This window comes from Chelon labrosus (assembly GCF_963514085.1).
Source record: "Chelon labrosus genome assembly, chromosome: 2".
NCBI classification, from domain to species: Eukaryota; Metazoa; Chordata; class Actinopteri; order Mugiliformes; family Mugilidae; genus Chelon; species Chelon labrosus.
The window spans coordinates 3,857,193-3,872,712 of NC_140338.1; the positions used below are offsets into that span (position 1 = coordinate 3,857,193).

At 42.4% G+C, this 15,520-nt stretch overlaps 1 protein-coding gene across 1 annotated transcript; it reads left to right on the plus strand.

Annotated features, from left to right (window-relative positions):
- Window positions 1–1,655: 1,655 nt before the first annotated feature.
- On the plus strand, window positions 1,656–13,600 carry LOC311506510 (uncharacterized protein; the record flags this gene model as incomplete). Its single annotated transcript, XM_084570495.1, has 3 exons — window positions 1,656–1,742; window positions 5,226–6,893; window positions 11,948–13,600. Exons 2-3 carry the CDS (start codon window positions 5,235–5,237, stop codon window positions 13,598–13,600), a joined length of 3,312 nt encoding a protein of 1,103 aa, XP_084426621.1. The 5' UTR covers window positions 1,656–1,742; window positions 5,226–5,234.
- Between the last annotated feature and the right edge of the window lie 1,920 nt (window positions 13,601–15,520).

Sequence of the window (15,520 nt, forward strand, 5' to 3'; positions counted from 1 at the left end):
GTTTAGGCCTGGATGGAGAGAAGAAAGGAGGGGCAATTAGGGGGCTGGTCCGCAGGCTGAGCAGACAGATGGAACCATAGGTTAAGAGTCACTTGTCCAGTACCGTTCAAACCGTTCAAACAGGCAGGGTGGTATAATGTTCTGAGACAAACATGTCTGCATGTGGATTACTGATTTTCTCACTAACCAGGACACAGGCTGTGAGACTTGGCACGCATCTCTCCTCCTCCATCTCGCTCAGCACTGTGTGCTGAGTCCATTGCTCTATTCACTGAACACCCTTGACTCCACCCCAGCCCACCCCACTAACGCCATTAGTCGTGATTGGACTCGTAACAGGGGGCGACGAGTCCAATTACAGAACGAGATCCAGAGAATGTCGGGGTGGTGCTGGACAAATAACCTGGAATTAAACACAACAAAGACAAAAGAACTCATCCTGGATTTCAGGAGAAAACACAGGAGCGATCCATTGGATTAATGGAGCACGTGTGGAGCCGGTTCACTCATTCAAATACCTGGGGCTTCACATATCAGATAACATAACACCAAAGAAATCATGACAAAGGCACAGCACATCTCCACTTTTTTAGGCTGCTGTTGAGGAACAACCTGGAGGAGAAGCTGCTGAAGACCTTCTACTGCTCAGCCATTGAAAACATCATAACATATAACATCACAGCTGCAGATAGGAAACCTCTTGGGTGGATCGTTTGCAGTGCTGAGAAAATCATCAGCTGCTCACTTCTAAACTTTCAATAATCTTCTGAATTCATGCGTATTATCATTTTATTACTCTTGTTGCACTTTACTGCTGCTGGTTGCACTATGGACTCAGATTTATGTTGTTTGTGGATGGTAGTGTTTTTTTTTTTATGTGGAATGTTGTTGTGCACCATGAGGAGCAGCATCTCCAATTTCATTGTATTGATACAGTGATAATAAAGATTCTATTCTAGACAGAGGAACACTCATACCTAACATTAAGTCAATATGTTATATTTTATGTGTTAAGGAACATAAGTAAGATTTAGTCAAATAAATAAGAAAATGGGATAAGTTAATTTTCTGATATGTACATATTTATTCTTGGTATCAGCTGTCATAAATGTCAGTTATCAAACAGTTTAGCCACTGTGGCTGCAGGTTTTCATTCCAACCATGCAGCAACCATGCAGCAACCATGCAGTGGGTGTGGCTGGCAAGTTTTTGTTCCAATCAAGCAAGAGGACACTTGAAATGACTGTGTGAAGGCAGTTCAGTTGATTGATTGAGCCAATTCAGGTGTGCTGCTGCATGGTTGGAATGAAAACCTGCAGCCACAGTGGCCCTTTCACGGATCAGTTTGAGACCCCTGATCCAAACTGAATGTGACTTGACAACAGAGTCAAGATGTTCAAAAATACTTTAAGAGTTTCTGTTGTTAATCAAAGGTCAGAAAAAAAGAACAACCATCAGAAGAGCTGGAAATCTGGTTGAGCTGATGAGGACTGAGGAATCTCAACACATTTTAAACTGATCACATCTGAACTTGAACCAGGAAACAAACTGTGACAAACAGGGCCGCAGTCAGAGGAGGAGCTAAACTGGTAAGACCAGATTCAACATGACTTTCCTGAGATGGAAGTCAAAGTTTTTCAGAGCGACGACAGAGCTGCAGTCCAGACGGATCTCTGTGTTTCTGTCTGACGAAAATTCAACTGAGTTCATCTGTTCTTTCTCAACATCTGGCTCAAATACTGGTGAGTACAGCTGAGAATATTTACTGTGTTTCAACAACCAGCATCAACACTTTAAGATTCGGTCCAACGGGAAGTTCCACTCTTTAAATAGATAGATCATTTATTTATCCCGAGGGAAATTCAGTGTCCAGTAGCTTCATCACATAGAAACAGATATGGAATAATAATGTGGCGAGGGTAGCTACTAAGTTATGTAGCAGAAAATCTTTCCCTTTTTGTTTTTATTACTGACAATGCCACCCTGGGTTAGGGCCCAAGTACCCGTACTGAAGGTCAGTTATCACCTCTTAGAAAATGACACTGAGGTTCGTTCACTCAGGGAGGGCAGGAGACATAGTTCAATGATCACTTACAAAACTTTATTGTTTAAATGAGCACAAGGTTTGGCACAAAAATAAAAAAATAAAAGAGAGCCCAACTGGAAAAGGGGGGTTACAGGCTGAGGCTTACCGGCTGGAGGAGGGGTCAGCAGGGGAAAGTGACGTCTAAAACAAAAGAGGAGAGCACCCCACTCACACAGCAAAAAAAAAATAAAACGTTACGTGCACACAAAGAAAAGCTTGAACGAAGGTCATGCACACACAAGGGTTAAACACAAAGTTTACCAAAAAGAAATTCTAATGAGAAAATAAATAAACAAAACTACACCGCACCTTGACAGACACTCACACCCATGCACACCATCCACACGAGTTCAGGGCATCAAGCCAGAACGGTAGCCACACACACACACACACCACACGCAGCAGCGCGAAACAGGATGGGCGGTAGAAGACAAGCCGGTAGAAGACAGCCGATCAGGACCCCGACCCAAACAGCAAAGCAGCAGTAGCAGCCTAGCAGTGAAGCAGCAGCAGTAGCAGCCTAGCAGTGAAGCAGCAGCAGTAGCAGGCTAGCAGCAAAGTAGCAGTAGCAGTCCAGAAGCGAAGCACAGTAGCCGTGATCACTCAGTACTCTCTTGACTTAGCTTTAGCGTTTATGTGCTCCGGTCCTCGGTCCGGTTAATCGGCGTCCCTTCCAAAGAGGGAGAGGGGTGAAGAGGATCAGCACAGCAGGGGAGACAGCCACCACATTTCATACAACCAGAAGGCTGTTAGAGGGAGAGGAACGGAAAGGGGGCTTAGCACCGGCTAACAATTAACAACAACAGAAGCTCACCGAGACTCACCTATGCTCCGGTCGGCGGCGATAAGCAACCCCAATATATCGCCTCGACTGCGATGGAGAAGTCGGATCTATTGGGAAGTTACTGTTTGAGTTACGTGAAATGCTGACGAGTGTACACAAACAGCAAGCTAAGGTGTGCCTACCTGTGCTCTGGGGCGAGCGGTAAACACAACAACCCAGAAGTGGGCGGGCTGCAGAGGCAGGAAGCGAGAGGTCAGGAGGAAGTGCACAGCCTACCTTCATCCCCTTGACATGAGCAATGATTGGCTAATAAGCCAGAGGGGGCATATTGAAACAAGCTTATGTTCAATGTGACAGTGGCACCTCATACCACTACAATCATATAACTATATTTATATGAGTCCAGATGGTTCCTGACAGTGAGGTGTTGTAGAGTCTTATGTCCTGAGGGACAAACTACGTCCTCAATCTGTCCATGGAGCAGGGCCTGCCACTGAAAGAGCTTCTCTGTCTGACTATGGTGTCCTGTAGAGGGTGGTGGACATTGTTCATGATGGACCAGAGTTTGTTCAAGGTCCTTTCATCTGCCACTGATGTGAGGGACTCCAGCTCTGTCCCTACCACAGAATCCTCCTTCTGGATCAGTTTGTCCAGCCTTGAGGTGTCCTTCTTCTTAGTGCTGTCTCCCCAGCACACCACAGCGTAGAAGAGGACACTGGCAACAATAGTCTGGTACAACATGTCCAGCAGCTTCTGGCAGATATTAAACCACCTTAGTCTCCTGAGGAAATAGAGACAGCTCCTGAGTCTATGTTAGCTGACCAGTCCAGTTTGTGATCCAGATGTAGACCCAGGTACTTATAGGTCTGAACCACCTCTACACACTCCTGTTGATGGTTAAGGGCTACCGGTGAGGCCTGAACCTCCAGAAATCCACTACCATCTCTTTGGTTTTAGCTTTATTGATCAGAAGATGGTTCTCTCCGCATGTTATGCCCCATCTAGGGGTGTCTATTACACAACATGATTTAAGGCCCCCATCTTCCCCAAGTCCCAAGTAGCCACCAAGACACTACTGAATCAAATGTAAAGAAAGAATTTATTTAAATATTGTTTAATATGTTTAAAATGAAACAATGAGTGAATGGTATCTTCAGGGTGGACTAAGGTCAAAATAACAAACAAAACAACCCTACTTAAATAAATCAGATAACCTAACGAGCGCAAACAAAGGACAAACACTTACCTCCCTACCTAAACAAACAGGAGAAAAGAAGGTAACAAAACTGGCAGTCCACCCCTACTACTCAAAGTAAACGAACAAACAAAACTCGTAAGCAACAAACAAACAAAACCTGTGGCCGGTTCGGAGATGAGGGAGATCTTACTGCCTGCACAGGCCCACCATCTTGGCTGCTTATATATGCGGGAGCTCCGTGCTGTAGCCAATCAGGAGCCAGGACTGGGACCTTCCCACCAATCACCTCAGGGGCATTGTACACACCTACTGAACGTAATGAAAAACAAAATACCAACACAACAACAGATAACCATTACGATGACAGGCGTAACACCGCACAATGAGATAAAGCTGTTGTACTCCTGCTTTTTGTCTGAGAACTTCTGCAGGTGACATGACTCTGTGTTGTAGTTGAAGTCTGAGGTGTACAGGGTGAATAGGACAGGGAGCAGAGAGCCCTGTGGTGCTCCAGTGGTGCTGACGATAGTCCCGGAAGTGCAGTTCCCCAACCTGACATACTGAGGTCTCCCAGTGAGATAGTCCACTAACCAGGAGATGAGGTGTGAATTCACTCCCATCTCTGTCAGCTTGTTCCTCAATAACAGGGCCTGGATGGTGTTGGGTGCGTTGGTAAAGTCAAAAAACATGATCCTCACAGTAGCATTCCCCCTGTCCCCCTGAGTGTGATGGAGCAGGTAGAGGATGACGTCTCCAGGTATGCAAACTGCAGTGGGTGGAGAGCGTGATGGACCACGATCTCCACTGGTAGGAGTGGATCCAGTGGATGTCTTCCACTGCAGGGGTCCCTCCTAAGGTGTATGCTCAGGTTAAATGCATGCTGAAGGGGCTCCCCCAGCTCAGAAGCACAGGTCCTGAGTAAACGTGGGGACACTACTTCTGGGACGGCTGCCTTTCCTGGATGGAGCTTCCTTAGTTGTCTGCTCACCTGAGCTGAAGTGATGGTGCTGGTGGAGTGAGGGATGGTTACAAGCCACATGTCTGCAGCAGTGACTGTGGAAGAAACATCATGTTTCTTTAGAAATTCAATAACTCATCAATAATCAATAAATCTCTACTTAAACTGTATTTTTTCTCTCTTCCTCTCTTGTTGTCAGTGTATAGACATGTCTACTGCCAGATGTCTGAAATCAGAAGATCAGTTTCTGTGCTCCATCTGTCTGGATGTGTTCACTGATCCAGTCACTACATTATGTGGACACAACTTCTGCAAACACTGCATCACTCAACACTGGGATACTTCTAACCTGTGCAAGTGTCCAATGTGTAATAAGGTGTTTGAGACAAGACCTCAGATGAGCATCAACACTTTCATCAATGAGATGGTTGCTCAGTTCAGACATGAATCTCAACAGAAACATGAATCTCAACAGAAAGCCAGCAGCAGCAGCTCAGAACAACAAGCTGCCAAACCAGGAGAAGTTCCCTGTGACGTCTGCACTGGAACCAAACTGAAGGCCCTGAAGTCCTGCCTGGTGTGTCTGCTCTCCTACTGTGACTCTCACCTGGAGCCTCATCTGACAATGTCAGGCCTGAAAAGACATCAGCTGATCCACCCTGTGGACAACCTGGAAGACAGGATGTGTAGGAAGCACGACAAACCTCTGGAGCTGTTCTGTAAGACCGACCGGACATGTGTCTGCATGCTCTGCTCTGTTTTAGACCACAAGACACATGAGGTTCTTCCTCTGAAAGAAGAATATGAAGGAAAGAAGACAGAGCTGGGGAAGACAGAGTTTGAAATTCAGCAGATGATCCAGAAGAGACGACTGAAGATTGAGGAGATGAAAGAGTCAGTGAAGATGAGTAAAGATGCTGCAGACAGAGAGAAAGCAGAAGGTGTTCAGGTCTTCACTGCTCTGAAGGAGTCTGCTGAGAGAGGCCTGAACCAGCTCATAAAGGAGATCGAAGACAAACAGAAAACAACAGAGAAACAGGCTGAAGGTTTCATCAAAGATCTGGAACAGGAAGTCTCTGAGCTGATGAAGAGGAGCTCTGAGATAAAGCAGCTCTCACACTGTGAAGACCACCTCCACCTCCTCCAAAGCTTCTCCTCTCTGAAAGCTGCTCCACCCACCAAGGACTGGACAGAGGTCAGCGTCCGTCCACCATCATATGAGGGGACTGTGGTGAGAGCTGTGACTCAGCTGGAGGAGACACTCAGTAAAGACATGAAGAAGCTGCTTGAGGCTGAGCTGAAGAGGGTCCAGCAGTATGCAGTGGATGTGACTCTTGATCCTGATACAGCACATCCTGCACTCAAGCTGTCTGTTGATGGAAAACAAGTGAATCATAGAAACGTGAGGAAGAATCTTCCAGACAACCCAAAGAGGTTTTCTACCTGTGTTAATGTTTTAGGAAAGAAGAGTTTCTCTTCAGGTAGATTTTACTTTCAGGTTCAGGTTAAAGGAAAGACTGAATGGGATCTAGGAGTGGCCAGAGAGTCAATCAATAGGAAAGGAGACATCCAACTGAGACCTCAGAATGGTTTCTGGACTGTATGGTTGAGAGATGGAAATGAATACAAAGCTCTTGATGATCCTCGAGTCAGTCTCTCCCTTCGTTCTCGTCCTGAGAAGGTGGGGGTGTTTGTGGATTATGAGGAGGGTCTGGTCTCCTTTCATGATGTAGATACTGCAGCTCTTATCTACTCCTTTACCGGCTGCTCCTTCACTGACAAATTTTACCCATTCTTCAATCCTGGTCTGAATGATGGTGGTAAAAACTCTGCACCTCTGATCATCTGTCCTGTCAATCAAACTGTCTGATCCATTTAATGATGAAGCTTTGAGATCAATGAATGAAGTTATTGAGCCTCACACTTTATTCACACTCTATAACAGGGGTGCCGAAACTTTTTTGGCTTGCGAGCTACTTTTACAATGACCAAGCAAGTCAAAGAGATCTACCCCAGTGTGTGTATGTATATACGCATTAATTGTCATATTAATTGTTGCTACAGTGTTAAAAGCTCTATCCATCTTTGTTTTTAGTTTTCATCGAAAAAAATTGTTGCACTGCGCCTTTAGAAAAAAAGCGCTGTATCTTTAAGAAAGACAGTAGTCTTGAGTCGTTGTTGAAGTTGTGCATGGCTGTGGATGTATGCTGCTGAACTGAGGGCATGTTGCAAATATAAAGTAAAAATTAATGAAGAAGAACGTTTGTCTTGCTGTTGTTTTGGAGTTGCAACGGATAAATGTTTTAGACTAATATCTAAAAAAAACTTTTCAATGGCACGCGATCTACCCGCACTACCTTCGCGATCTACCGGTCGATCGCGATCGACGTAATGAGCAACCCTGCTCTATACATATGTATCCTTTAATACTACAATACTGGTACAGCTGTGAACACAAAGATATCAATGGATTAGAGAGATACGGTACAAACTGATTATTCTGGAATAAAAAGATTTTATTGTGAATTATGGTAAAAATGTTCATATCAACTTGTTTTCTTTCATTAATGTGTTCATTCCTTCATTCTTTAATTCGTCAGTATAGATTTAATGGTTGTTGGACTTTTACCTTTTACTTGTTTTAATGTTTTTTTCACTGTTGATTCATGAAACTCTTCACCCTGTAACACCCAGTGATGGATCCATCATGAAAAACACATGTGTGTAATTTGTGATGATTGTAAAATGAGCTACAATTAAAGGTCAAGAGCTGTGTACTGGGTTGTGTTGACTATGTTTCTTTCCGGTGTCACCAATTTTGATATGGTTTCATTCACCACTTTTTGATCAGAAACATTTTTTTTTTTTTTAAATGTAAAATAAATCTCAGTCTCACAAAAATTCCTTTCTAAATTGTCATTTTACAGGTTTTCACATGTCTCAGAATCTTTGATTGTTTAATAGATGAAAAAAACAATTGGAAGTGAGAGAACAGTCATAGAGAGAAGAAGTGGCTGATATCAAGAAGGCCTACCAATGGCTGGAAAAGGCTGGACTCAGAGCCAGCACAGAGGCACTAATCATGGCAGCACAAGAACAGGCCCTAGGTACAAGAGCCATAGAGGCCAAGGTCTACAAGAACAGATCAGATCCAAGGTGCAGACTGTGCAAAGATGCCCCTGAGACAGTACAGTACAGTACAGAGTGGCAGGTTGTAAGAAGCTAGCCGGGTCAGCGTACATGGACAGACACAACCAAGTGGCTGGAATAGTGTACAGGAACATCTGTACCCAGTATGGAATAGAAGTACCCAAATCCCAATGGGCCGCACCACAGAAGGTGTCTGAGAACAACAGGGCCAAGGTTCTATGGGACTTCAGTTTCCAGACTGACAGACAGGTCCTGGCTAACCAACCGGACACAGTAGTGGTAGACAAAGAGCAGAGGAAGGCGGTGGTGATAGATGTGGCGATACCATCAGAAAGAAGGAACACGAAACAGTTGAAAAGTACCAAGGGTTGAAAGAACAGCTGGAGCAGATGTGGAAGGTCAAGGCGAGTGTGGTCCCTGTGGTAGTAGGAGCACTCGGGGCAGTGACCCCCAAACTGGGGGAGTGGCTCCAACTGATCCCAGGAACAACATCAGAAGCCTCAGTCCGGAAGAGCACAGTCCTAGGAACAGCTAAGATACTGCGCAGAACCCTCAAACTCCCAGGCCTCTGGTAGAGGACCCGAGATTGAGAATGTCACAGTACCACCCCAAGTGGGTGAGAGGGACGTTTTTATATAGAGACTATAAAAATATGAGTTTTAGTTTGAGTAAATCAAGACTACATGTCCCAGAATCCTTTGCATTATTGTTGTGTTTCCGTTTCCTGTTAAAGGAGCCAATAGGCGTGTTCGACTTCATGCAGATCTGTGCAGATCTGACTTGAAGTGATGCATGCTGGGTTGTTCATGCTCATAGACCTCGAATATGATTGGTTAAAATGAACTTGTTCAACCCAGCATGCATCACGTCAAGTCAGATCTGCACAGATCTGCATGAAGTCGAACACGCCTAATGTATTTTAAGTTTGGTTGAGTGATAGACTCAAGGCCAATCAGAAGTGACTTTGTGGGTGGGACTCAGGTTAAACTGACTGAGAGCAGAATTGTCTCAAGGGGAGACTCACCTGTGTGTGATGAACGTTGTGTACTGTAGCAAGGTGGAAAGAATTCCTAACGTCGTGTTGAAACTTTTTGCTCAATGAAGTACAATAACGTGTTGGTGCAAGTGTTATTTTGCTGATTTTTTTATTTCTGTGCAAGTTACCATGTAGACCTCTCTTGTCCTGCAGTCAGGTGACACACGTTTGTTTGTTTTTTTATTCAAAAAGTAGAAAAGTGTTAAATGTACTTTCAGACGCTAACTCTTGGCTAGGACAGTTCTAAGAAACAGCTGAAATGCAAGTGTTCGCCGTCACTAAGGATGAAGGAGGAGCCACTGTTGTTCAATACGAATATGGATTAGGACAAACTGGACTCATCGTGCTGGACCTGTGTGATTGCATGGACAATTATCAGCATCATTCATCATCCTGCTACATCACCTACCGGCTCATGGATTCTCGCAAATCAGGTGGTTCCATGAGTAACTAAGCAGATGCATTGAATCAATCATTCCAACTATTCCGAAGGAATTATATTTTTGTACGTGCACCATCTTATGGGTCCCAACGGTAAAAAAAACCCCAAGTGCTTGGTTGTTTTATTTATTTTATATTTTTTTAACATTTCTTCTGTCCTTACCTTATATAGTTTTAGACAGTTTCCCCTGGAGTTACTTTGATTTGTTTGCCTTATTTGCCTTAACAGAATATTTTGAGTTGAAGCAATTCCAAATAGAAACCAGTGAATAAATATTTTTTTGTTTTAATCATAATACTCACTTGAATTGTTAATTTATGTATTTACTAAGTTTACTTGAGTCTTATTTGCTGATTTGACATTATGGTTTACTGATATTTTTTTAAAAGCTGATAAACTATGTGACGTGGGAATTTAGCTAGTTCACCATCAACTGCTAAACTCAGGATAGTGTTCAGTAATACGAATAAAAAGTAACCTGCTAAATATTCAGCACCCCTTGACTGAGGGTTATATATATATATATATATATATGGTCTTCATATATATATATATATATATAACAATTTAACTTATCAAATGTTTATATGTGTTAAAATATAGAATATGTACATAACATAATATGCTGTGATATCATCTAAATACTTCAGTTGTTGTGACCACGATGACTTTTATTTCTATGTTCATATACAACAATCAGCCACAACATTAAATGATATCTACTTTAATCTTACTTCTGAATCCTTCAATAAATCAAGTTATTTTCTTTGCTCCCAGGACTTATTCTCTATCCCTGAATTAGGAAGAAGTGTGTTTGAATGAGCTGCTTTCGCTACTTAAATGAATCAGCTTCAACATTTTCAATCTCTCTGTTCTGTATCCTCACTGCTGCCAGCCTCCTGACCAGCCTCCTGATGGTCTTCAAATATGACCTCTCCAGTCTGCTTTCCCTACGAGCCAACCCCCTGAACTATCTGGGCCCCATGCTCTGTCCCTGGGCCAACTTAAAATATCTTGGTCATTTTCTTTGCCTTCTGACTGAACGCCTGATCTATATGTTTACCCCGGTCTCTGTCTCCACCTCCTGGACATCCTGAAGCAGATATTTGATTAAATGATGTTACATTGTAAACAATAATAATTTCTTTAAATGTTATATTTTAAAAGTCTTTGCAAGGATATATTGAAAATTAATAAAAAAAAGAAAAAAAAAAAGAAAAGAAAAAAAAAGTGGGGTTTATAATTCGTGTACATGTCTGACAGTGCTGTATGCGATGGAGATGTCGATTTCCCTGCGGGAACCTCCCAAAGGGATCAATAAAGTTGTCTATCTATCTATCTATCTATCTATCTATCTATCTATCTATCTATCTATCTATCTATCTATCTATCTAACATGACTGTAGACACGTCTCTCTAAACTTCAGGCTGACATTCTCAAGATCTCAGTAAAGGTTGAAGATGAACTCTGGATTTTAAAGTTTGCTGATAAGTTATCAAATAAAATAAATGTCTCCCTGGCTGCAGTCTCACCAGTAGCTGTATCACAGAGTAACGTGACCTGGTCTGAAGTACAGATTTGATCTTCCTACAGTTCGGTCACTAGATGGAAGCAATGATCCAAACTGAATGTGAGTTTACAACAGAGTCAATATGTTCTTAAAAACTTTTAGAGTTTGTTGTTGTTAATCAAAGTGAAGTCTGGTGTAGTTCTTCTCTGTGTCCAGCAGAGGTCAGAAAAAAACAACCATCAGAAGAGTTTGCACTCTGAACTTACAGACTTTTTATGAGCTGCAATAAAGTGACACAAGGAAGTAAAACGAGTAATAATCTCAATACATTTTAAACTCTGAACTTGAAGACAAACAAACCGTGAGAAACAGAGCTGCAGTCAGAGGAGGAGCTATACTGGAAAGGCCAGATTCAACGTCACTTTCCTGAAATGAAAGTCAAAGTTTGTCAGAGCGACGGCAGAGCTGCAGTCCAGACGAATCTCTGTGTTTCTGTCTGAAGAAAATTAAACTGAGTTCATCTGTTCTTTCTCAACATCTGACTCAAATACTGGTGAGTACAGCTGATAATATTTACTGTGTTTCAACAACCAGCATCAAAACATAGAGTTTCAGTCCAACAGGAAGTTCCACTCTTTCTGCTTCATACTGACTCTGTCAGATTGAATCAGCTGAAATTAAACTGTAGAACCGCATGTTTCTTCAGAAGTTCAATAACTCATCAATAATCAGTAAATCTCTACTTAAACTGTGTGTTTTCTCTCTTTCTCTCTTGTTGTCAGTGTGTAGACATGTCTGCTGCCAGATGTCAAAGATCTGCAGATCAGTTCCTGTGCTCCATCTGTCTGGATGTGTTCACTGATCCAGTCACTACATCATGTGGACACAACTTCTGCAAACACTGCGTCAGTCAACACTGGGATCATAATGACCTGTGCAAGTGTCCATTGTGTAAAGCGATGTTTCACACTAGACCTCAGCTGAGCATCAACACGTTCATCAGGGAGATGGTTGCTCAGTTCAGACATGAAGATCAACAGAAAGCCAGCAGCAGCAGCTCAGAGCAACAAGCTGCCAAACCAGGAGAAGTTCCCTGTGATGTCTGCACTGGAACCAAACTGAAGGCCCTGAAGTCCTGCCTGGTGTGTCTGCTCTCCTACTGTGACTCTCACCTGGAGCCTCATCTGACAATGTCAGGCCTGAAAAGACATCAGCTGATCCACCCTGTGGACAACTTGGAAGACTGGATGTGTAGGAAGCATGATAAACCTCTGGAGCTGTTCTGTAAGACCGACCGGACATGTGTCTGCATGCTCTGCTCTGTTTTAGACCACAAGACACATGATGTTGTTCCTCTGAAAGAAGGATATGAAGGAAAGAAGGCAGAGCTGGAGAAGACAGAGGATGAAATTCAGCAGATGATCCAGAAGAGACGACTGAAGATTGAGGAGATGAAAGAGTCAGTGAAGATGAGTAAAGATGCTGCAGACAGAGAGAAAGCAGAAGGTGTTCAGGTCTTCACTGCTCTGAAGGCGTCTGTTGAGAGAGGCCTGAACCAGCTCATAAAGGAGATCGAAGACAAACAGAAAACAACAGAGAAACAGGCTGAAGGTTTCATCAAAGATCAGGAACAGGCAGTCTTTGAGCTGATGAAGAGGAGCTCTGAGATAAAGCAGCTCTCACGCTCTGAAGACCACCTCCACCTCCTCCAAAGCTTCTCCTCTCTGGAAGCTTCTCCACCCGCCAAGGACTGGACAGAGGTCAGCGTCCGTCCACCATCATATGAGGGGACTGTGGTGAGAGCTGTGACTCAGCTGGAGGAGACACTCAGTAAAGACATGAAGAAGCTGCTTGAGGCTGAGCTGAAGAGGGTCCAGCAGTATGCAGTGGATGTGACTCTTGATCCTGATACAGCACATCCTGAACTCATCCTGTCTGATGGTGGAAAACAAGTGAATCATAGTGATGTGAAGAAGAATCTTCCAGACAACCCAGAGAGATTTTCTACATGTGTTAATGTTTTAGGAAAGAAGAGTTTCTCTTCAGGTAGATTTTACTTTCAAGTTCATGTCAAAGGAAAGTTTAAATGGGATCTAGGAGTGGCCAGAGAGTCAATCAACAGGAAAGGAAACATCAAAATGAGACCTAAGAATGGTTTCTGGACTATATGGTTGAGATATAGAAATGAATACAAGGCCTGTGCTGATCCTTTAGTTAGTGTCTCTCTTCGTTCTCGTCCTGAGAAGGTGGGGGTGTTTGTGGATTATGAGGAGGGTCTGGTCTCCTTTCATGATGTAGATACTGCAGCTCTTATCTACTCCTTTAGTGGCTGCTCCTTCACTGAGAAACTTTACCCATTCTTCAGTCCCTGTACAAATGATGGCGGTAAAAACTCTGCACCTCTGATCATCTGTCCTGTCAATCAAACTGTCTGACCCATTTAATGATGAAGCTTTGAGATCAATGAATGAACTTATTGATCTTCACACTTTATTCACACTCTGTACATATATGCTTCAATACTACAATACTGGTACAGCTGTGAACAGAAAGATATCAATGGATCAGAGATGTGAAAGAAAATAGAAACAAATTGTACAGTAATTAAAAAGATTTATTTGTGAATTATGGTTAAAATGCTCATATCAATTTGTTTTCATCTTAATATCATTAACATGTTCATTCCTTCCTTCTTCAGTTAATCAATTAATCTAACTCATCCATGAAACTCTTCAGCATTTAACACCTTGTGATTGATTCATCATGAACACATGTGACAATAAACTGTTCTTAACCAGAAATGTGTCTACAGTTATGTTCAATATATCTACGCAAAGTATTTTTTTAAATCTAACATTTAGAACTCAGAAATTATTATCGTTTAAGTTGGAGCGGTTTGCAATGATTTCAAATTTAATTGCAATTAAGGACAGAGAGCTGCTGCTTCATCTATGAGTTTGAGCTCAGAAATGTTTTTAAAAAGTGATGCAAAGTAAGTTTGAGTCATTTTGCAGGTTTCTAGCAGGCTCACAGAACCACTAAATCATTCACCACAAATCATCAAGGTGATGCAGTGGAAAAATCACCAGTCAGCTGTGTTTGTTTAGAAGTATTTTTTACAATCAAACAGAGCAGCACACACTGACACAATTATTCCCAAATCGTTACAATTCAGAGACAGAGAGGGAATGTGTCCTGTGAGCAAAGACAATATCCTCCAGTCATGTATTGATTGTTGTTTTAATTATGCAATAAACCTTTGCTCTCCATCGCAGTAGCCTGGAAGCAGTGTCTGTAACTTTAAAGACAATCTTAATGTACGCACAAACAACAATATATATTATTATTATTATGAATCCATCATTCAGGATTCAAAAGGGCCCACCTTGTGTAGACGACCATGCTATGTTACTCCAGGAACTCAAATAACTTTGTTTGCTGAACATGTGACATGTTTCTTGAAATAATCTGATGCAAAAGTTCATTTTGGAATAGATCTACAATATGATGTTTGAGGGTTAGATGAAGTAGTGATAACAAATAAAAGAAAGTCACATGGTAGAAACTTACAAAAGTTTAGGTCAGTTGGCATTTAGACAACAAGCTAATCCTAAATCAGAGCATCACTAACATGTCTGAAAAAGTGCTTATGACCCAACAGTATCTAAGAAGAACTGTAGTTTCACTCCCAGTGGTTGCAGGATCTCATGTCTTGCCTAAGGCCAGAGACAATACGCTGCAAAAGTTCTATAGAATATGGGGGCCATTGCTTGCCTATTTTCAAATATCTGATGTTATAATTGACCCTTGATATTTCCAATGCTGCCCTTGGCGTTCCAACACTTAGTTAAGCCCACAGATGAGGCACCCAAAATGGAACTATGGTACCTTATAGCAGTTGTCATGCTGTGACCTTGTAACAGCAAGAGGGGGGTTGACAATGCAACATAGTCAGTGACCACCTGTCAATACTTGCTTAAAAACCAATTAAAAAAAAAAATTTTTGGGGAAAAAAAAAAGTTTTACAGGAGGATGGGACTGAACTGAATGTGTCCCAGTTTTAATTAAAATGCACAGCATAAAAAACAGATTCAGATACTACATAAGTTACAGTATTTCCTTCAATGGAATACAGATTTTTAGGAAAATATAAAAAGAGGAAGCTACAAAGAGTTTACATGGTGTCATCCAGCCATTCAACCACCAAACTGGGACCCTCTTTTCTGTTGCTCTACACTGCCTGGGCAGTTTTGCATTCTGCTTTCCCTCCGGGCCAACCCCCTGAACTCTATGCAAAGGCTGTGGTCGCACCCCTCCAAGAATCATCAACACCTCAAATTCCTGTAGAATTTTAT